General features: G+C 33.1%; 1 protein-coding gene across 4 annotated transcripts in view; it reads right to left on the reverse strand.

Moving 5' to 3' along the window:
* LOC120773707 (synaptic vesicle glycoprotein 2B) overlaps positions 1 to 25,192 on the reverse strand; it is a 36,582-nt gene that overhangs the window by 5,099 nt on the left and 6,291 nt on the right. Inside the window, exons 1-2 of one of the 4 annotated variants that reach the window (XM_040102745.1) lie at positions 14,146 to 14,360; positions 70 to 332 (exon numbers count right to left, since the gene is read on the reverse strand). In XM_040102745.1, coding sequence (XP_039958679.1) covers positions 70 to 106 — 37 coding nt within the window. In that variant the 5' untranslated portion in view covers positions 107 to 332; positions 14,146 to 14,360. Of the gene's footprint in view, positions 1 to 69; positions 333 to 6,217; positions 6,844 to 6,864; positions 6,932 to 14,145; positions 14,361 to 25,192 lie in introns of those variants that run through there. The other 3 variants (XM_040102748.1, XM_040102746.1, XM_040102747.1) reach the window with 3 other exon arrangements.

Consider the following 25,192-nt stretch of genomic DNA (forward strand, 5'->3'; position numbering starts at 1 on the left):
CGCAATAGCTATTGTATTAAAGCAGGTGTAAGCTAAATTTTCGAAATTATAAATTTCATAAATACTTACAATCACTTTTATTCTTAATCGAATCACCTTCTACCATTCTATGAGTTCGGTTTTTTGTTGGCTTTTCTCTCGCTTGAATCGAGACGAATAAATTAAATAAAGAAAATTGAGAAAGTGAAATTAATCACTTAAAAATCGTTGGTTTTGGTTTGCGGTGTTTTTTCAAACTTTCCGGTATGCGATGCTGTAACTATTTATTTACGAATTGTAAAAAAATAGTCGATGGAATCCTTAGTAGTGAAGTTGGATTGAAATTTATCGGTCTGTAAAGAAAAAAGAAAAGATAATGAAAATGTTAGAAAGAAACACCTACATACATACATATGTATATATATGCAGTGTTATGTAAATAGTATATTGTAAAAAATATTATTTTTATCAAAACTAAAATTAATTTTTTTGCATGAAAAATAAAAATATTCTTAAAAATATTGCTTTTATTAAAACCAAAATTTTTTGTATTTTTTTTTTATTGGAAATAAGGTTTTGAAATAAATAATAATTAAAAACAAAATTTTTTTTAATGAAAAATGAAAATAAAATTGTAAAAATATTGCTTTCATTAAAATAATTTTTTTTTTGGAAAATTTTTTCTTGGAAAACAAAGTTATGAAATAAATAAATTTGAATCAAAAATTTTATAAAGAATATTGCTTTATTAAAACCAAAATTTGTTTTTCTAGCAAAATTTTTTATTGGAAAATAAGGTTTTCAAATAAATAATTTTGTTTTGGGAAAAAAATTTTAAGAATTATTTCTTTTATTAAAACTAAAATTAAATTTTTCGCAGCAAAATTTTTTCTTGGAAAACATGGTTTTTAAATAAATAATTTTTGTTTGAAACACAATTTTTTTTTGATTGAAAAATAAAAAAATCGTAAAAATATTGCTTTTATTAAAATTAAATAATTTTTTTTTTTGGAAAACAAGGTTTTGAAATATTTTTTTTTGAAAAATCATCAGTAAAAACACAGCTTACTTTTCAAAATTATATTTTTTTAACTTTTAAATTTATGTTTGTATATATGCAAATATGTAGATATACATATGTACATATCTATAAAAATATATACATAATTTCCATTAAAACTAGTAATTACTCTTCGAAAAATTTTTGAATGACAAAAAAAAAATATTTATATTCGGTTCAGTAAAATAACCAGTAAATTTAAATTTTTTTTTACTATTTTTTTTAATTTGTTTTCTTTACTACTTTTATTTAATTTGTGTTGTGCTGTGCGCTTCACTGCTGTTCTTTGCTTTAAATATACGTAGCAAAGAGATCGCGCTTTGCTTTTATTGATTAATATATTAACCAGCTTGGGTTCGCGACGAACGCGTTATCAGCGAGGTTCAACAACATCTATCAGCGCAAATGTGGCTTAGCACGAGTGTATGTGTATCTTCAGTGATTGCAGCTGGTGCTAGAACTTGTTTTTTTTTGTTTTTGTATGAATACACCAATACATGTGCGCAAATATTAATTTTATTATTTTATATAATTATACACAATAGGTCTATATATTGAAATGCAGACTTGGAGAGCGCTAAATTGCCGATAACACACGTACTCGCACATACGTACGTATTTATAAATAAAGGCTCAGCGCATGCTGTGTTTAGCAAAATCAGCTGTGAAATGTAAATATCGCACGTTTGTTTGTATGTCGAGCGAAAGTATGTCAATGCATTGCTGGTGTATAATTGAAAAATATTTAAAATATTATAAAAACAATGCTTGTATGAAGCTGGCGCTTGATAAATCGTATTTTCTTTGCCACACAACTGGGTTATCAAAAGCAGAAAAGGCAGTAAAAGCCGAAAACAACGCCACATAACCTTAGCAGTGCGTGACATTTAACAATTTAGCGTGTGGGAAGTGTGAAAACTTAAAATGTGTAATTTTTATACAATTTTCATTATTTACACATAAGACCTATTTATGATTACTTTGCATTTTCAGCTGCTTTAAAAGAAGCTTTAAAAATGCTTATAATATTTTTTATTTGCTCAAAGTCACTTCATTTCTGTGTATACTGTGTAAGTAAGGCACTTGAAACTGCCGTTTGCGTTTATTGTTGCTGCGACAATAAGGGTTATAAATCAACATGACCGCGTTATATAAATGTGCGATAAATTGGAAAACTACCCAACGAGTACCCACACCTACTCATGTAGGCACTTAAGGGTTTTTACTTATTAAAAATAGCTTGAAATTATTTTTCGCATTTATTATTGCTAACGCTTCAAATTCGAGTATGGCGTACTCATAATTAGACTATAAAAACTGTATTTGCTAATCGAAGTGTAAACACAACTTAATCTTCATATACAAGCGAGTACTTGTACATACATAAGTATGTATAAACACGAGTAGTATTTGTATGAATGTGGTCTATTTTAGAATTTTACGTTATCAAAACTCACAAAAGCGTCTGAATAATTTGTAGCACCAATACCTTCAGCTGCCAATGACGTTTTTGAAAACACAAGAACAGTCACTTAAGTACATACTTGTACACCTGCAAATTGGTCATCACAAAGCGCGTCTGAGTTCTTGAGTTGTGAAGATATTGAGTAGGACTTGATCTAACCAACAAGTTTTGAAACAACCGCCAGATTTTACAAATTCATACCCTTTAATTTTAGAGTAAATCTCTTCTTAATGACTCTTTGAGGCGTAACGCAAGTGCATACATATGTACATACTTAAGTACATAAGTATATTGTTTTATCAGTAAGAGCGTCTGAGTTGTTTGCTGCTAAAGTAGTGTACTTTCTTCGAAGTCGTTAATTTATCTCAACTATTCTTTAGTTAGTTGCATATGTACGAATGTATGTAGCTATATTTGTATATCATACACTTGTGAAAAAATCAAGTTTTGTAAGCAACCAATTCAATTTTTCCTGGAAGAATTTCGAAGAAGCATTGTTTCAGCCTTTGTTTTGACTTTGCAAAGGAGATAAAAAGTGCACACAAACAGGCAAAAAGGTGTAAACTATTTTTTTTGGACTAGAAAATATCATATGCAACATTTGTACAATTTTATATATGATTTTACTTTTTTCATAGTTATACCCGTTATGCGTTAACTGTTTCATTTGAGTTTTCCTTTTGCATTTGCCGCTACTTCGTGCTTGCAGTCAACTGGCATGAGGACTGCAAGGTGAAATTGATATTCACAAATTTCAGTGGTACAGGGTGTTATGTTGTGCACACATTTGTATGCATGGTGTATTTAGATTGTTGTTTGCATAAAATAATGCCGCAAGTAAGCGAATATCGCACGGCTGTTTGCAAATACAAAGGTTTCAACTAATTGTTTTTGTTAGCGACTTGAAGCCAACTATGGCAATAAGAAAATGCAGCAATAAAAAACGTCATTGATTAACGAGGAAATCGATCAGTTTGTTATTTATGTGTGTATTATGTTATTATGTATGTTAAAATGCCATATGCAAATTTACATATGTAAGTAAGTATGCACAAGTGTTAGAAAAACAATAAATTGTAGCTTGCACTGCGATCGAAACTCTATTGCGCAACTGTTGCTTTGTGCCGAAAGCTGGCAAATATTTTTCAATACAATTGTTATTGGCTTTGCTGTCTGTGCAGTGTCCATTTGTTCTATTATTTTGATAGAAAATGCTCCTTTTCCCGCCAATATCTTGCGCAAACTTGCATTACATAATGAAGTAGACATTTGCAATCAACTGGCAGCGCAACAACAATTCTAACTTCAGCAATAAATACAAATGTCAGCAAATAACAATTAAAAAGCGTAAAGCAAAATGTACTGCTCTCCATTGGCGCAAAAAATGCGACAAATGTTACAGAAACAATAGCAGTTGCTTTTTTCTAAATATTAATGCAGCAAGCAAGCATCATAAAAATAGCAACAAAACAAAAGTAATTAGTTGCAGCCGACAAGTTCCTGTTCTCCTTCATTTGGACTTCGATTTCGATTTGGTTTGAGCGAATGCGCAAATCGGAAAGCACAAACAAATGCAAGATTGAAAAAAGGCAGCAAAAACAACAACTAACATTCTGTAACGTTCACATAAGTAGTTGCAGTTTGACTTTAGCGGCGCTAATCGCTTGCCCAAATAGTTGGCGTTAGCAAAATCAGGTTCAATGACAATACCGCCAGGTGAGTGCCGCAATGCGAGATTTGCACATTCTCGCGTATGCATGCGTGTGCATGTAAATTGCAGTTAACAGTAAGCAAAAACAACAATAGTACAGTTTATTTGCCTTTGAAAACTCGTTTCACCAAAACTCACCACTTTATACTGTTTACAAAGTAGACAAAAAATATTGCAAGTCTCATTAGAAGTTCATTAAGTTAATGCCTGTTTTATTAGCGCTTATAAATTGCAATAATTGCCTCTGTTCTGTTAAATAGTATACCGCATAGTTACAAATAAATCAATTGCTTGTAACGAGTGTTTATGAGGACATTTACAAATTTTGCGAACAATAAAATGATATTGGTATTTTGCGGAGCCGCTCGAAGTGGCAACCACAGCCATTAACTGACAATTGACTTTTATGTTTGTAAACAATAGAAATATGAAAATATAACTTTGTAGCTGATGATTCCTATTTTAGCGATTATTTATGTTGAATAATAAATAATGAGAACAAATTGTTACAAATCGTGTGAGTGAAATCTCACTTGAAAGGATTTTTCAATGCATGAAAACTGTGTGACTTCCATATTAAAACTGGGAATTCGACGGAAAAACTATTTTTATTTGTTTCGTGCCACCTTTGTGGCTTTGCAGTGTATGTGGCCGCAAAAATATAATTCATATTATTCAAATATTCTATTTGAGAGAAAAGAACTAGTTCTATATATCAGAATACTATGATAAAGAAGCTTAAATTGTGGTTAGGATTTCTGAATTTGACATTAAAATCAGAAACCGTGTTGAATTTCACGCTTTGAACTGAAAATATTTCTAAAAGACACAAATGTGCTCGGTGTTTTTTCTTTTTACAGAAGACAAAAGTCGAACTATTTGGCATGAAGGGCGTGCTATCACTGAAAGCTTAATAATTTGCTTATTTTAATAGTAAGAAATTGCGCACTGCCATATGCAAAGCGAAGCAATTTAATGTAGAGTCATATTCTAATAATATTATTAGGCATACTATAGGTAAAAATCTTTTTTTATGAAAAAGCTAATAATCTTAAACAAATTAATTGAGCCGATTTCCGCGTTTAAAATTGAATTTAAATTTCTTATGAATAAATTAATTCAAAATATAATTTTTATCAAAGAAAATGTAAGCGAGATATATTTTTATACGCTTGCAACCAGTCGCTACAGAGTATTATAGTTTTGTTCAGCTAACCGTTGTAGGTATCACCTAAAACTAAGCGAAATAGATATAGGGTTATATATACTTATATGTATGTATAATTGAACTGGATGACGAGAAAAGTTGAAATTCGTTTGATTGTCTTTCTGTCCCTCCGTCCGTGCAAGCTGTAACTTGAGTAAAAATTGAGATATCTCGATGAAACTTAGTATGTGGGTTGCTTAGTGCAAAAAAAATTCGAGTTCGTAGATGGGCGTAATCGGACCACTACCACGCCCACAAATCGCCATTAATCGAAAGCACATAAAGTGTCATAACTAAGCACTAAATTGAGATATGAAACTGTAATTTGGCACAGCGGATCGCAGTAGCAAGAGGCACTTGTGGGCAAAAATGTTTGAAAAAGTGGGCGTGGCACTGCTCTCTAACGAGTTTAATGTACATATCTCCTAAACCACTTAAGCTACAACAATCATATACGAACTTTTACCGACAGTGTGAAAATGGCTGAAATCGGACCATAACCCCGCTCACTCCCCATATAACGGTACTGTTAAAAACTACTAAAAGCGCGTTAAATCAAAAACTAAACGCTTAAGAGACATTAAATTTTTAAATAAAATTGGAGACAAAATTGCTGATTTCTTAAAAAATTACACTATATTTTCTACTACAGCACACCCGCCCGCCACTTTGTAATATTGAACTTTGGTTAATAGAACTGCGGCGCTCTGCAATTCATTTGTCACGTTTCGGTTGTGATTATTTGATAAATAATTTCAAATTTATGCACGTTTGTGAGTGATTTCCATCAATTACCTTCGGTCTGCGCTTGTTTATTGAAATTATTATGACGCTTATCTGCCGCTCCTTCAATTTGTAGGCAAAGGCACTTTATTGCGATTATTTGTTGTATTTTATTTCAATAAAATAAAGTCTAATTGTAACTTTGTTAAATTTTTGTTTTGGATTTTACCAAGAACACTTTCGCTGGTTGTCGAACGAAATGTGAAAAGCTATCGTTATGTGAACGAATTTTTATATTTCTTAGTCCTACGTGTAGTCTTTGTAAAATCACAATACAATTGCACTTTGTTGTTGTTATAATTGCTACTGTGGTATTTGCTTGACGAAAACATGAAGTTTTCAAACACTTTACACACACAACACTAAACCAGCTATTGCAAGACGCACGCGCATTCGAGCCGAGCTATTTGAAAAGGCCTTTGATACGAAACTTTTATTGTGCTCCTCTTGATATTTTCGCTTTACAATGCAAACGCTTATGTTTTTGCTACTACCAAGTCGCGTTCGAGCACCAAATTGTCGGTGCGCGCAGAAATTTTATAACAATTCGCTAATAACTGCAAATGCAAAGAACGCCGTGGAGAAACTCTGTTTTTTTCTTTCTTAAATTTTTATTTTTCTTATTCTTTGGTTTTGCTTATTTGACTTTTTTGACGTACCGAATTAAGTTGACCGATCGACCGCTGCTGTGGGCGCTTGTGATGTTGCGTTGATACGCGTCGAAAGCGCTATACTTCACTCGGATCGGCGACAGTTGCTTAAATATTAGCGGCGAAACAAGTGCGATGCGTGTTTGGACGGCGGCTGACCGAATCTCACGCTGTGTACGCTGGACGAGAGTGTGCCTGTACCGCTGAGTGTGTGTGTGTGTGTGTATGGGGAGCGACGGCAATTGAAACATTTGTGGTGCCAAAGCACAGTTACTTTTTCAGCTCACACATACACACACGCACATGCGCCCACTGAGCAATAAGCAATCGGCCTGACACTCGAGACGGATCGTGGCGCCGAAACGAAATGGAAATTTCAACAGCGATGTAGCGCGAGTGTTTGGCGAGTGCTGAGCGAGCGTTCGACAGGATGGAGGGTGGGCGAAGATGCTGCTGAGCGTTTATTAATTAATTGCGGATCGGTTAATTGAGCAAACAAAGTGTGATCAAAAACAATAAGAATTGCAAACAATAACAAATGCCAAACTGTACCGAAGCTGGTTTTAGAACACTGTAAGCGCACGAAGGCGTTAAACTGCAGCGCGGCCGCGTCGCTTAGCGTATAAAAGCTCCAACTAGACGGACAGCTTGTATTTGGAGCAGCGCTTATTGCAATTTTCTTATGTGTGTGTTTGAGAAAAAGAACCCACATGCCGGGGAGGGGACAGATACCATGTAGATTAGGTAAGAAGTAATGCAAGATTGTGCTGTGCCGAGGAAGCGACAAATGGCAGTGTAGCACGTGCGCTGATGATCGGGAAGCGACAAAAAAAAAACGGCTCTAATAAGCGCACAAAAAAGTGATTGCACATTTGCCAGCAATTAATGAATAGTTGAAGCTTAAAATAAACACTGGTGAATGTCAATGCAAGTGACATAGGTTATGACGATAAGCTCACAGAGTGCTACACATGCCAGAAATTGATTTTGTGTGAAATATTAATGAAATTGTAATATAGTAATTTTATGCACTAATTTGTAGTAATTAAAGTACTTGATAATAACGAAATTACATTGTTGTATAACAAATATGTACATGCAGAGGGTGTTTTTTGAGAGCTATCGGTTTGGACATGCATATGTGTTTGACATTTATGTTCAGCATATTATTATTAGTAATGTAACTGTTTTTCAAAAACAAATAACAATTTGTATAACATACATATATGCACTTCTATGGGGCTAACGGATTTGCTAGAGGTATTGTTAGAACTTCAAACTCTAAAATATTGTTCATTTCAATATTTTTTCTGCTTTTTGTGCGAAATAATTTCGTAATTTAGAATAGACACCCTTAAATTGCATGCTAAAGCTGCTGCCGTAGTAATGTTTCGCCCACATTGTGTGCAAATCAATTGCGGAAAAGTGCGCGGCCACGCTTGGCGCACTAAGCAAGCGCTAAAGTGTTGCATTAAAAACAACTGTGTACTTTAAATAAATTATAATTTTAGAGGTAAACAAACTAAGCAGCTATTACAACATAATCTGCATAAAATAAATAAAGCTGCTGTCGATAGCTTTTAATAATGTAGTGTTCTGCTTGCAATATGTAGCTGCGCATTAATGGCTACTACTAGTGAGCAAAATAATAACACTTGTTTGGATGGAATAAAAAATGAGAAACCATAAATAGAGCAAGGTGAATTACGTTTCGACTTGTGTTGGATTTTTGTAGGCGTTACTTTGATTTCTGTCTCCCAGCCAGGGCGTTTATGCAGTTAAAATGTAAAAAATAAGTAAAAAACAAATTTCTGAATTTACGAAAAGTTTTCGTTTGACAATTAGTGTGCTTTTTCGTTATTAAGCGAAAAGAAAGTGAAAAAATAAATATTTTATATAAAAATACAATGTATTTAGAACTTAAACGGTTAATTTACTGCAAAATTTATAACAAAAATTTTTTGTAAAATATATTAGGTAGTCGAAAGAGTCTTTTCGTATTTCTAATTAAACTTTAACTTTAACTTATTCTTTTTATTTATATTAACAAATACATACATATGTACCATATTGACAAAATATGAAAGGACTTTTCTACCACCCCTCCTTAACTTCCGCTTCCCGACCCTAGATCCCACGTTTATTATTTTCACTTTCATTTTTGTTATTTCAGCTTTATGCCGTTTGGTTTTTATCACATTTTACTATTTTCTAGTGCCTTTAGCACTGGTCTTCCTGCAAAAAATTGGCGCATTTTAAAAATTGTGTGTCACATTTAGTGTTTTTTTTTTTCAAATTAAAGCGTATTTAAGTCTTTACAAGCAGACTGCGTTGCTAAAAAATTAATTATGGCACGCCATTACTCGCGCTCTTGCTGCTGATTGCTTTTTGCGTCACAGTCAATTTAATGCGCCCAACCCACATACTAATTATTGACTAAAAGTTTCAAGCATGTGCCTAAATCAATTGGATAATATTTGCGCTTTATGATTTTCTATAATAATTTTGTACTAAAATTAGTGCTATTATTACATTATTATATAATAATTATATTATTTTGCTACGCTTGCTTTAGTTTTATTGATTTTTTGGCTATTGTACGACATGCTGCTCTGCTTCAGTGCCACACAATGGCGCAATGCAAACAAATGGTCAAGCAATCCAGCAACCATCCGCGCTTTTGCCGTTATCGCTTGACCGAACTGCATGTAAATATTGGAAATGCGATGGCTGACTGTCAAATTCAGACAGTTTACGAAAGCTTGACATTATTGTTTTGCTTAATTTCAATGCATGAACTATTTTGTATAACGTTTTGGTACAAAGTCTACAGCCTAAACCACAATTATTTTTATTTATACTTGAATAGAACCCTTTATGTTAATATTGCATGGAAAATAGTTTTTGTATGGCGTTGTAAACAATAATAATAAATATATAGCAAAACAATAACAATAAGTAATTTATGTAAAAGTAAGTATGCAAAATAATGATAAACATAGATAAAAATAATAATAAAACAATGGCAATAAACAACAATGATAAATAATTTATGTAAAATTATGTATGCAAAATCAATTACTGAAATTAATATGCTTGAACAACTGCAAATTGCATCATTTTGTTTATAAGACTTTACAAATTCACGCCTTTCTTTCTTTTACTTGCATTGTTTACGACTCGCGGAAATGTTGTTAATGAATTAATTGCTCGCATAAATTTTGTGAAGTTGACAAAATTTGCTGTGACACAGACTGACATGCATACATATGTATGTAAATACACGCATTTAATTATTTTGATATGCAAAATTAATGTGAGATTTAATTAAAGGAAATTATGCTTTATTCAATATAATTTTATATTTATACTGCTTACGCAAGTTAAGGGGCAAATGCAGCTGGTAAACCTGCCAAGTTGACAGCTCTTGGACACTGTGGTGGTGAAAATGTAGTTATTTTTATTTTACAAATTAAATATTTGAAATTTTGAACTGAATTACTACCTAGATAAATAAATGCAGCGTGTTGTTTAATTTTTTAGACCCTGAAAATCCTTTTTAGTAACTAAAATGCGGTCACGCAGGTCGATTTGGTTCGGCGATTCGGTGACATTACATAGACTACACGGCGTATGAGCAAACTTTTCAGGCCAACTGCTTTTATTCCATTAATGATTCAAGAAATTTTGTTTTGTTAAGTTTGCTGCGGCAAATCTAGTTAATTAATGGTTTCGGATATGTAATGATTTAAGAAAAAATTTTGAAAATATGGAAAAATTAAAAAAAGAAAACTAAAAATTTGTAAAGATTAAAAAAAAAAAATGTGTAAATTGTTTTTTGAAAAATTTTGACGACAATTATTTTTCGATTTATTATTATTATGTTGTAAAATTTTTGTTTCAGCCGAATTATTTTTAATACAAAAGTATTTATTTGTAAGTACATACTTTTAAACGCTATCTACATACGCTCTTTTACAATGTCAGTCAGAGTTTAAGCTCATGCACGGAATCCCCAGCACCACCCTAAAATCCAGTTATGCAGTAATAAGTACACAGCTCTTATTTTTATTTACATTATTAATTACAGAATTTTTTACTGAAAACTTTGTATGTATGTATTATTTGCATATGTATGTACATATGTACGCGCCTGTTGGGTGCCTTTCCATGACTTGCAAAACACTAAATATTTGTCCCTGTCAGCGTGTAAAAATAGCAACAGGTGTATTGCAGTGCGCTGCTTTGCAACTTCACGTACGCAAACATGTTAAATCACAAGGTTTACATTTTGTTGTTGAGTAAATAAATGACTTTACGCGAATATTCTTTTTAAATTCGTTTATTTTTAAGGGCTGGAGGGCTGGGTAATGAGGGCTTTTACTTGGAGGGCTGGGTTATAAGTGTTTATATTTTTATAATTTTGATTTTTCTCGCAAATTTTCAGAATTTAAGCACTTAAATGACTTAGCAATCGATAAATAAATAAAATTACTCAATCCGGATTTAAGAAATAAATTCGCAAAAAAAGTATTCTTTTACCTAAAAACTTTACCCCTCTTAATATATGTACATATCTATTTTTTACAACTAAATTCGAAAACACCAGCACAAAAAGCAACAAAAATCTCAAACTTTTGGTTATTTCTGTTTGAGTAAACTTTTTATTTCTACTTTTATTTTTTTTTTTTTGTTTTTTTATTAAAAAAATTTTTATTTTGCTAAAATGAGCCGGTTTTTTATGATAATATTTACTGGCAGCGCGATAACTGTATCCATAGAATACAAACTGCGAAACTGTGTACAAGAACTTGCAATTGTTTAAGAATTTGGCTACCACGTTTCGTTTCAATATTTGCATATTGCTGACCAAATCAAATTGAGATTGCAGATGCGCTCAAAATTCGAGAATGAATATAAAAAAAGAACCAAATGTTGCTTAAGACCCACGAAATTCGCATAATATTGAGAGCTAAATATTGAAAGCCAAATATTATGCAAATTTCCTGGACGGTCTCCAGCGCTAACTTAATAAAAATAAACAAACAATAACTTCGGGTTTTGAATGAGTGTGCATAAATTCGAAAACTAATATACACACACATATGTATCTTTTTGAAATTTTATAACATTTATGTTTTGTTTGTACTTTTTATTAAACATAACCGATACTTTTGTTTCCTTTCGTTAAAAGCTCTTTGGCATGTGCCTCAACTAAATCGAATACATAAAATAATTAAAAACAAGAAAAACCTTCAATTTCGGCTGCAATGAAGCTACACTTTAAAGGTGCATTTCTTATGGCATAAAAGGGTATAAACAGAACTTTATCTTGTTTTGTTCGGTCAGTTTGTATGGCAACTACATATGTATATGCTAGAGGTCCGCTTTCGGCGGTTATAACAAATTAGTAGTTTTTTGGGGAGAAAAAAATCAGATCGATATGTGAAGAATGCCTCGCTCAGGGTACAAAAAGTACCGCTGCTCATTACACAATATTATGCAGCAGTTGTGTTACGAAAAATCATTCGCTATTGACCTTAAAACTCTGCAAATCGTTAAACTCCTCACTTGCATGCTGCATAAGAATTAAATATTAATGTTTATTACTTTCCAAATATATACATACACAAACAAATGCATATATGTGTGCACGTGTGGTTGTGCCAAATTTAAATGCATATTATTTCCGTTTCCATGCACTTCTTAAAATGCAAGTGCGCATTCTCAACCGCCACCACGCCTCTTTCACAGCTACCAAAAAAATTTTCAACATACATACACACACAGGAGTGATAAAATAATTAATAATGCAAATGGAAAAGTTTTCGCACCAAATTAGCATACAAACAATCGAAGCACTTAAAAAATGTTAAATGCAGTTGCAAAACAACGCTTAATGTGCTGCGTGTAATTATTATATTCTTGGGCAGCGCTGTAAACACATGCGAAAGAAAGTGCATGCGCGTGCGCGTGTGTGTGCGTGAAATGTCATCACGCGGTGCAATTAAAATGTCGTAATTTCTTGTTTGCACCGAACAATTAAACAGTATTTATGTTAAATTATTAAAAAAGGCGTGTTTTAGTGAATTTGAAATGTAATATTACACACTTATATGTATCTGTGTGAGTACATGTGCGTGTAAGCAGGCTGTATTTACAATGCATTAGCGTCACTTAGCGCGAAGTTATTTTTTGGAAGTTCTGCGCTTACTCATGCTGGCACATTCCGTTCTTCGCTTGGCCGGCAATTCCGTACTTGTTGGCTCTATTGTTGGCACAGTGATGTGCTCGAGGTGATATTTGTCAAAATTGATTAACAAGGTAAATGTCAGGGTGGTCGGCGGTGAGTTTTATTTTCCCCCACTTTTATACATATATGTACATATGTATGCATGTACACTTATATACAAGTACATTAAAATTTGCATGTGCAGAAACATGTGAAAAACGAAAGAAGCCAAGAAGCCACCTTCAGTTTTGAGTGCGATGATGTTGAATAAATAATAATATATGAATACATATATGTATGTACATGTATGCAAATATGCGAAAGTAGTAGGTAATGAAAAGCTATACATCCTTTGAGTTTATACTTTTTCACACATAACCTCAAAATGTATATAAAAAATTAAATAACCAAATTTGTGGTGTTTACTCCTAGTTTTCGATCTAAAATTTTAAGATTAAAATAACTGACTTCTTTTTGTAGTCAGTTTTCGTTTGCTCAAATCTCAAGTTTCTGATGGTGAAATTTGAAAATAAAATTAAAAAAAAAATTTAAAAAAAATTAAAAATAAAATTTAATCAAATATTTGTTATTTTCTAAGCAAGTAATACATTTTTGAAACATTTTCAAATAAATTCTCACGTCAAAATAGCTGTTTTTTTTTAAATCGGCAGTTTTATTTTGTTGAAAACTTTACTTTCTGATGGAATAAAATTTTAAAAAAATTTAAAATTTAATAACATAAAAAAGAGAAACTGCGCGTAATTTAATATAATTCATGACCTTTTTACAACCGGTATTATTATATAGTATTTAATGCTTAAATCACAACTTCACCGAGCTGATTTTTAAGGAACTTGCGCGGTCACATGAAGTACATATTTCATTTCTTGATATGCAAATTTTATTTTATTTTTATGTATCACTATTCCTTTTTAGCCTTAAGCCAAAGGAGTTAAATATATCCAGCCAAACTGTGAAACATTCTTGCAATTTCTGTGCTTTTTAACGCCGTTTACACGACACAGGATAAAAATAACTCAAAATCTTCGCTTACTAACCGTTAATTGTTTTTGTAATGTTGCTGTTCACTGTTGTTCTTGTTGATCGTCACTTTCGCAAACCCACGAAATAGTTAATGCTGAAATGCTGCCGCAAAACTCCAAGCTGATATAAACACTATCCAGTCACAGGTGATGTGAAAGTAAATTTTTTGGTAGTAGAAGGGTTAATGAGCTCTTAACGGCTCTAAAAACCGTTTGACAATGAGTGCTGAACTATGGCAATGCCGACTTATATTTCGAAAATTCTCATACGACACCTAGCTAGTTGGAGATAGGATCATCTAGCTAGCTATCTGGGTATGTATGTGTGTGCACATCTGTTGGCAGTGATGTATGATTAATCTGGCGTTGCGCGTTGTTGTTATTGCTGCGCTACTGATAAGTCAATCCACAGAAGCTGTAAGTGATGCTTATCACTAGACGCAAATTAATAAAGCAAAAAAATACGCAACAACAAAAAATTAAGCAAACAACATTGAAGTAGATGTTAGTGGAGGGAAGAGGACGGTGGTGTGGATGTCTGTATGTACATATGTATGTATGTAGGTCTACAGGCGAAATAATTAACTGCAGAGAACAATCGCTTAACTATTTAATGCGATTTAGCAGTGATTACAGTATAGTTACATATTGACTAGTTCATAAGTATGTGATTGGCATGATAGCTCTGGTTAATAACCAAGAAAGAAAGAAGAAGCTATTAAAATTAAAATAAACTTGATTTTTAGTTGAAATTGGTGTTATGTGCTTCGAAAAAATATTTTTATGGTTAAAATTTATTTTTGTGAACTTTCTCTTTCGGTATAACTTTTGAAATGTTAATTTTTATCTCATTGTCATACCAGTCCTTTTTGGACTAGTTTGCTACTAGTTGCGTTTTAATAAAACTAGTAAAGCTTTTAGAGATTTTTGAGCTAATAACAAAATAAACACTACTTTTTTTTTTAAGTGACTATATTTTCATAATTTTTTTTGTCTACATTTACCCCCCTTAAAATTTTATTTTGGTTAGAATTTGACTTTCCCGAACTAATATTTTAACTAGTTGAGGATTAAGCGTAATTTACTTGTAATAGCTTTAAGTAAACAAAAAATGAAAATATTTTTATACCCTTAACAGGGTAATTACATTTGCCACGAAATTTGTTACACCCAGCAGAAAACGTCGGAGGCCCTATAAACTACCACATATAATATACATATATACATATGTACATATATATGTATAGTGATCAAATGACGACCTGCTATATCGGCCATGTCTTTCTATTTATCTGTTTGTTTGGATGTTTGTCCGTCTGTCAAAACGAAATATCGTTTTGATAATTTTCAGACGTCATTTTCTGTTCAGGAACCTGCACATTTGTCAGAACCACCGATATTATACCATTATAGCAAATTGCTGCCTTAAAAACTGATCGATCAAAATCAAGCCCTTCTATGCAAAGCTTTTTAATTTGACACATCAGTGGCACAGATTATTGTCCAAAGCAACGCCACAAGCTCCGAACAATAGTGTACAGCTGCCATTAAACTGACCGAACAAAAACGAGACAAAGCTCTTCCGTTCCCATAACAGTCGGGTTTACGTATCCGGAACGGAACCGGATTTTTTTTACGGTAAAGAACTGTCAATCCGACAGCATTCCTCCAAACTCTTTTTCTTCAGGAATGTTTTTTGCTCCTACAATAATAACAATAACAAGATAAGCTCTTTTTTACGCTATAAGAAATGCAGCTCTGAAGGGTATTATAGCTTCTGTGTAGCCGAAGTTAAAGCTTTTACTTGTTTTGTGTATATTCCGACTATTTAAGTTAATCTGAATTAGTTAAGCAAATATTATTTTTTTGTTTTGGAATCTGCCATTGTAACAACACCGATTTTCCAGAAAATACGAAACAAATATTAAACAGACACACAAATTTATGTATATGTATATGTATGTATGTATGTTTAGCTTAGACGAGTGCATATCATTTGCAGATAATACCGATTAAGACTGTAGATATTAGCTACCTACGTAATTTAGCATTATAAATTTTATTGCAAAATCAAAACACACACACACACACACACACTGATACAATTGTTTAACAATTTTATGGCTACTCAACGGTAATGTGTAGTACATTTGAATATTTTGTTTAATATTTTTGCCCGCTGTTAACTTTTTTATTCAGCACACATATGTAAATATAAATGTACATGTATGTGTGTGTGCTTTTAGAACATATTTGCAGTGGCTTTGATATCTGCCAGTGATTTAGGGCGCCCTGTTGTGCTTTCTACTTTCCACGTTTCTTGGCTGTTGTTGATGTTGCTTGAAGCTGCCCGCGCGCCGTTGATAATTAAGCCGGACTAGCCGCTGGCGTCCAGGCATTTCAGTGCTACTTTTAACTAAAGTTTTTAGCGATTTAGCCATTATCATTCGTATATTTAGTTGCACATTTAAATAGAAATGTTTACAATAGTCTCACGCGGTGAATAATTACGCGCAGATATCTCAAGAATTTTATGGTTATTGTTGTTTAGCAGCAAAATATTGCCTTTCAAGCAAAAACTTGGGCACGCATAATTAAAAAAGCACTTTTCCTTGTGCGAAAAAGCAAAGTGAAAAAAGAAAGAGTTAAGTGGAATTTTCGTAATTAAAATTGTTTTCCAAAAAATTGCATTTACGCGCTTTAACCGCACTCATGGGCACTAAAAGTGGCTTTTAATCATTTAAATTTGTTAGGGCTTGCTGCGGGGTGCAAGAAAATTGCGCATTTGGGGTTTAAATGGACTTTCATTAAATTCTTTGCAGCGATCGATTGTGATGGACGAAATACCGGAAACGGTGTTTTGGAATTTTATGCAAATTATTTATTTTAATTACACTGTGCGTTTGTGTGTGTGTGTGCATGTAGGCTGGCAAGATAAGCTACATACATGTCGAAGCTTTGATCGCACTTAAATATTTTCAATTTATTGTCAGCTAAAAATAGAAAAGACTTGTTTGCTCTTGTTTACCCAAATCTGTATTCAGAAGCAGAAAGGAAATGAGGAAATCAATAATACTGTCACAGTGGCTACTGCCAAAGTGATTCCAAATATATTGATTGTGTTTGTGGTATTTTCCGCATAGCTGTGCATAAAGGTGAGCTTTTTATGTTTAGGGCCTGAATATTTGTATGCCCTATGGAGAAGGACCTGGCTTCGCTTGGAATATCCAATTGGCGCCACGCAGCGAAAAGAAGAAACGACTGGCGCGCTGTTGTTAACTCGGCTATAATCGCGTAAGCGGTGTCTACGCCAATTAAGAAGAAGAAGAAGAACAGGGTAGTATGGTAGTTGAAAAAGTGTTTTCGTAGTTTGTCAATAGATGTCGTTACAATCGTATATCTCCAATCATATTGTGTCATACCGTATCGTGTTGGAAATGTGAGATTTTAAGCTTCATTTAACCAAAAAAAGTTAAATTTGGGGAAGTTCAAAAAAGTTACAGCTGTTCAAAAATGAGTGAAAATAATGAAGAAATTCGATATATTTTGAAAGTTTTGTATAAAAAAGGGAAGAATGCTATGCAAGCCACCTATGAAATTTGGGAAGTTTACGGAGACGATGCTGTATCAGGTCGTGTAGCACAACAACGGTCGCTCGCTTCTGTTCTGGAAATTTCGAAATTTCCATTTACACTGATGAAAATTTTAAACTGATAGAATAATGTCTCTAGCGAAAAAATGGCAAAAAGTGGTCGACCAAAATGGTACATATGTGTTTTTTTCTTTATTATTAAAAAAAATAATAAGTTGAATGATTAGAAATACGAAAATACTTTTTCGACTATCCAATATAATGTCTATTTATAGCCAAAAAATACCAAAGATTTGCATCATTCACTAAAACACTGACAAAATTGGCATTTGACTGACTTTTGCTTAATTTTTTCGCGAGATGTATCCTTCATTTTCAATTATTGACATAACCCATTTCCGCTTAATTTTTAAATAACAGCAAGATAATGTTTTGCACTTCTTCATTTTTAAAGCTTATTCGCGTGCAAAGACAAATATTTATGCATAGTTCTAGGTATGATGTACATACCTGAATGTGTGTTTGTTTGTGTGCTAGCGCTGTCAGAATGTCAGAAGCAAAGTTATTAAGTCGTCTTTAGATTAATTCATTGTCAACGCTTACAAACACACAAATGTAATGCAATGCAACGAAATTAAATTTCTTTTATTACCAAAGTTACCTTGCTGACAGTAAAAAACAACAACAAACACCGAAACATTTATAAATATTTACGAGTGTGTAAACATAGTACATACTTGTAGGTATGTATGTACATTAAAGCGTGTTGATTTACAGCGAGTCAAAAAACGGAAAATCACGTAAGCGAGAAATGTCCTATGGATCATTCTGAAAAACTTTGTCTAAGTGACTACTGGTCTAAAAACGGTTTCGAGCCAGCGATTTTTAAGGCGAAGTTTTTTAGGGATCATAAACATTTGTTCGTCAGTTTTTGAGATATCCGAATGAAATGTCATACGTAGCTACATTTTGATGATTTGTCGGAAATGCCCAGATCGGACCATTCTTTCACACATATATTTCATACAACCGATTATTTAGAATTTTTAAACTTCGACTTGTTGTTTTTTTTTTTGAGGTAGAAAACATCAGTGAAGTAATTTTGAAGAATAGTGCCGAGTTGACAGTTTCTAATTTGATAAAAATCCGGGTCTGTTTCGGTTGCTTAGACCCGACTGCAGTGGGAAACTTCGCCATACAAATCGCTGGCACGAAACCGATTTTAGACCCATATTCCCCTGGCAAAGTTGTTGAACCGTAGAACATTTCCTCATACGCGATTTTATAGAAAAAAAAATAGTCCGCGATTAATGTACATTTAATATATACATATGTATATGCATTATTATTATTGGCAACGAACGTTTCTTCTTTCTTTAATTGAAATGTACTTGAAATTTATGGGTTCACAAATAATGAAAAAAAGTTATTTCTTGCGAGCAGATGAAATGTAATTGAAGTTCATTGACGGCGCGGATATTTTGGTTAAACATAAGCAACGTTACGATTATAGTAAGAACATATAATATATATAAACACATATAGAAACTTATTATAGTAAAGAAATTATTAAATAATGACATACAAGTATCTATGTATATACTTCGGTTGATATATATGTACGTATGTAGTGTATAGTGGTTGGTTTATTTTATTTGTATATTACATTTGTTGTTTAGTCAATATTTTAACAACTCTTTTCATCTAAATTATAAATAATGATTTCATAATTTGCCAAATCAGCACAAATATGATTTTTTGCCGCTTTGTGACTTTGACGCAACGAGAGTTCAGAAATACGAATAAGCGGTAGTATTTAGATATCACGAGAAGTAAAACGTGTAGCAACGGTAGCTAAAGTACACATCATAAACCGATTTAAAACGTGAATGACGGCAAAAAATAATCAAAATATCAAGTAAGTGTTAAGATATTGCAGAAAACAGCGCAGATAAATCATACAAAATAAAAAAGTACAAAGAAGTAAACGTTCTTACATACAAAGTGCAATAAAAATAATAAAAGATTAAAAAAAAATTATTTTAGTAGCAAAATTTAAATAACTACGCAGCATATGGGATAAAGTTTAAAACCGCCTATTTTTCCACAGCCGCTGCTGCCGCCAACGTTGACGTCTTTTGTCTTAAGTACAGCAATAATCATAAAGAAATTAACTAAACGACAGCAGCAGCGCACTCATTGGCATCAAGTCTTGATTAATGTAGTTTTTGCATTATTAAAAGTGACAATTTGCTTTTCTGTCTTCAGTTTGATAAACTTCCGAATAACAACGTACAGAGGTGGGCGAATTTGAGGACGCGTGTGTGAAAAAAACATTGTTTTACACAATATAATAAGTAAATATAAGTAAAATATTATGCACAAGCACACAGACGCGCTTTTGTATGTATGTATGCACGCACAAACATTTACCGACGCAGATGGACCCACGCTGACGTCATTCAGCCGCCAGTGTGTTTGAGATAAAGCCACTTTGACTAATTTTTATTGTTATCATTTGCTTGTGTTTTTCTTGCTGTGTGACTGTTAATATTGCACTTGCAGTCCCGTGAGTATGTTTCTGTTTCTACGTTTCCCTCGAGTATGCAGTTAATTCTGGGGTGGATATTTGTTTACATAAAATTATTTGTGAGCAAGAAGAAGCACAATTTCAATTTGTTAGCCTGAAAACGTGAATAACTTGCTAGCAGGCAATGCAAATGGGAGGTTAAGCTAATATGCTGCTATGCGGTGTTGGTGTTGATCACGTGCATAACCGAAGACGATCGTCTAAAGCTAATATGGTAGTCGAAAAAGTATTTTCGTATTTTGTCAATAGATGTCGTTGCAGTCGAATATCTCCAATCATATTGTGTCTTACCGTATAGTGTTGGAAATGTGAGATTTTAGGCTTAATTTAACCAAAAAGTATTACAAAATTAAATTCGGGAAAGTTGAAAAAAAGTTACAGCTGTTCAAAAATGACTGAAAATAATGAAGAAATTCGCTATATTTTGACATTTTTGTATTAAAAAAGGGAAGAATGCCACGCAAGCCACCAATGAAATTTGTAAAGTTTACGGAAACGATGTTGTATCAGTTCGTGTAGCACAACAAAGGTTCGCTCGCTTCGTTCTGGAAATTTCGATTTACACCGATGAAAGTTTTACACTGATGGAATAATGCGAATAGAGCTGAGGGTTTACTTATCGCTCCTGAGTAGCTCATGAGACTGGGTCTTGTTTAGTTAAAACCAAACTAAAAACGAATCTAACTCAAGAACTTGAAAACCAAAGCAGGAGTAATCTTCAAATCACCATCGGAGAATAACATATAAATATATACATAGTTCTATAAATATGTATGTTTTGTTCATTAAAATGTAATTATATGTACATAGATTTTTTAAGAAGACTCTCGTGTCACAAAGTTCCCAATTCATATCTTTCATTCACATGCTGGATGGACATTTATTTTTAGCGCATACATCATGCGCCGCTGTACGCCTTCTAGGAACGACGGGGTGATTGGTGGCACACGGAACGGGAATATGAGTAAAAAACAAATACATACATATGCATAAGCTGAAGAAAATAAATAAGAAACTCAATAGAGAGAGATGCTTCAATTTATTTGTTATGGCGAAATTCGCTAATTTGGATTTGTTAAATTTTTTTGTTAATCATTTCATTTGACTTATGCTGTCGATCATTTATACATACTTGTACATACATATATGTACATATGTATGTTTATGACTCACGCTTGTTTATGCGCACATTTCAATTAATCAATTGATTAAAATTTCTTTATTTACAGTTGCAATTATGAGCAATTGAGTCATGGATGCGCGTTACCTCAGAAATTCGCTTTTTGAGAGTAATACTGTGGCGTGCTTTGTGGAAGAAACGCAGTGATATTAATCATTCCTAATTTTTGAGAAACAACAAGTTAATAGAAAGAACACAACTTTTGGTCGAAGAACTCAATAACCGACATTGAAAGTATTAAAAGCGCCATTTCTTGCTAGAATTCTGATACATATGTATGTATGTAGTTTTAAAATTGACGCATGAAATGCGAATTGCAAATGCTTATAAATTTCCTGTGATGTTAAACTAGAAAAGAGTGCTGACAAGCCCCAGACGGATTTACATGCAAAAAGCATGCGTGAACTGTTATAAAAAGACTCCATACAACAACTGTGATCGGTCAGTTTGTAAGGCAGCTATGTATATGCTATAGTGATACGATCAATCCGAACAATTTCTTCAGAGACGACTTCAATGGCACACCCAATAAACCATGCCAAATTGTTATTGTTATCGTGAAGATATCTCGTGAAATCGGAAATTTTTCCATACAAAGACTTGATTCCGATCGTACAGTTTGTATAGCAACTATATGCTAAAGTGGTCCGATATTTGCCATTCCGAGAAATGTATAGCTTCCTGGTGGGAAAAGGACGGAGCCAAAGTTTCAGATGGATATCTCAAAAAACGAGTGTTTAGTTATAGTTATATAGACTGACCGACAGACTGACACAATTAAATCCAATTAGGTCTTATACATACATATGCACATATCTATTTGTTCTGGTTTGCAGCAAAAAAAAACCTTTTTCATCAGGACAAAGCATCGTGTCACAAAGCATTTTTACAAAGGCTAAATTCCATGAATGAAAGTTCGAATTGTTGGAACATCATTTGGCCCCTGGCGGCTTCCATTTGTCTCCAGAACTCAAAAAAATTATGCGTGGCGTTTCTAATCAAATGAAGCGTGCAAACTTTCGCATTCTCACTTCAGGGATGGGATCCACAGATTGGAGGATCGTTGGAGCAAGTGTATTAATGTTAAGGGAGATTATACTGAGTAATAAAGTGTATTTTGAATCATAAAATTGTGTTTTTCTTATGAGACGACAAAACTTATTGAACAACCTGGTATTTACTTTATGGTATAGGGTTTCCGACGTTTCCTTTTGTGTGTTACAAACATGGTGACAAACTTAGTATTAACTTAAAATATCCTCTTTAGGGTTTGAATATATGTATAATGGATATTTAGAAATAGGTATTTTGATCAGAATCGAGATAGCGATGAGCCTAATTTGCAGTGTGTATAAATCGAAGGAAAAAAAGCCAGAATTTCAATATTTTGGTGTGAGTTAAGTGTTAAGAATTTAGTGATTAAATATACTGTTCTTTTTTAAGATTTTCAAGATGGTTAGATATTGTTGAAATGTATTTTTGCAAAAGCACTAAAGGCACGGAAAAGTTTGAAAACCTCCAAAAAAAACAAGCCTTTTTTTCATTTTCCAAAATCACTAAAAACTAGCGTGTTTTTTATGCTTTCAACACAAAACTTATGAAAATATTATATATGTATATACACATACTTATAAATATATATAAGTATACATATATTCCTGCTGTTTTGGCGGCAGTTTGACGATTTAAAAATATACTCATGTGCGCACAGAGTTTAGAACAGAACATAACAAATTCTTTCGCAAAAAAAAAAACATAAAAAGCAAACACAAAAAAGTATAAAATAAAACACAGTTTTGAGAAAAAAAAAACAAAAAAAAATGGAAGCAAAACAAAATTGGAAATCGTACAATAAAAAACGCAGACGCGGCATTAATATTCGGCGCGTCCCTGTCCACATGACCGCGTGTCGTCTGACTTACGATCAGCTGTACGACGAACGTGCTTAGGCCGGCGCACTACTTCTCACTCCAACGCACTCGTTATCCTACTCTTTTGTCTGGTGTTCGCTGGCACTTTTCCGAATTGCAACGACTGAGCACAGCCAAGTACAGGGAAATATGACGTTTTGGCACATTTGGCCTTGTCTATTGTCGGCAATGTTCAATGTGCCTTTAATGAGAGATCGAAGTGCTTGTATACACACTGTATGTATGAATGTACATATAACTTTGTAATTGCATTATTATTTTGCTTTCTTTCGTTTCTCCGTGTTTTCAGCGTTTATTTTTTTCGCCAAAAAAACCGAACGCAGTGTTGTGAGCGAAGGTACGCAAAATTTGTTGAGCAAAATATTCGTACATGGCAACAAAATAGATACATACACATATATGTATATATATATATATATATTATTGAAATCGGTACACAGTTTATACAAACGGTCTTTTTGGGAAAATTCGAAATCGCATTTTATGAAAATAATGCCGCCCAAGTGGCTGTTATTGGAATCTGTACATACTCCTACATACCTACACAAATAAATTGCGAGTACATATGTTCGTGAGTCCAGTAAATTGTCGCCTGCAGTCACACAAGCGTCTGGGCGTTTTGGTCCAACAACTCTGTGTGCCTTAACTAAAAATAACTTTTAGCCGAGTGAACATAAAAAAAGCGAAAATAATATAAAATTGGTCGAAAAAAGAAGAAAACCTTGTTGACGTCAAAGAATAAGCGAGATATTAAATAAATGAACCCAAATAAAAAATGAGTAATTTGATTGTGGGCAGTTGAAGACGTGATGGGTCCAGCGGTAGAAGAGAGTACCAAATAAACACACTCACACAAGCGAATACTCTATATGTGTTGGCAATAAAATGGCTTTTAAAGTCTATAAATTCGAAGGAATTACTAAATGATATTAAAAAGTAATTAAAAATTATATTTAATTGAGGTATTGAAATGCGCACTGCTGTGTTTGATCTGTTTTGATAGCGCGCTCCTGGGCCAAGCGCAATGGGATGCATGATGAGCAGCAATGTTTATGGGAAACAGTAAGCAATTAAAAAACTAAATTGTATTCAAGAATTTTTTCAAAATGTACAAAGACACGCTGTTCCAGCGGAAATATAAAAAAATATATTTTTTCGAGTTGGAAATGAACGACTTTTCGAATTCAATTCAAAATGAGCAATTAATGTAAAAAGTAGTCAGTAGCACTGTAGAGAATTTAGGAACGTAAAATTGGACATCGGTAGGTTTTTCTCTTGTTACGCTTTCTTCTTCCAAATGGGGCACCTCTCATTAAGTCTGGAAAATTCTCTAATATAAAACGAGCATCAATGCCTAGCCACCGTATTTAAGAGATTTGGCTTCCAGTGGCTTTTTTCAGTTTTCGAAACTGAGAAATCCGCTTCGTGGAACGCGACATTAGTCCATTGCCCCAATATATATTAACTTCCGACCGTGGACCTCGGAAATGCTGGCAATATAAACTTGGAAAATTCCCATCAAGCAATGCTCAGTTCTTCTATTATTCAACTACTCTATTTTTTTTTTATAAATAGTCGAACATACTGTGCACATACATATCAACACCATTATATTTGAATAAGTATTTTCTGTCTAGCAGTCAAAACTTTTTTTTGCATTCATATACTAGAAGTATATTTTTTGCAAAAGTCGGAAAACTTTAGTCCCAAAATTGTTTCTGCATACCACGCAAAGTCGCGCCATTGACCACTGACGACTGCGCATACAT

This window comes from Bactrocera tryoni, chromosome 4, assembly GCF_016617805.1.
Source record: "Bactrocera tryoni isolate S06 chromosome 4, CSIRO_BtryS06_freeze2, whole genome shotgun sequence".
Classification (NCBI taxonomy): domain Eukaryota; kingdom Metazoa; phylum Arthropoda; class Insecta; order Diptera; family Tephritidae; genus Bactrocera; species Bactrocera tryoni.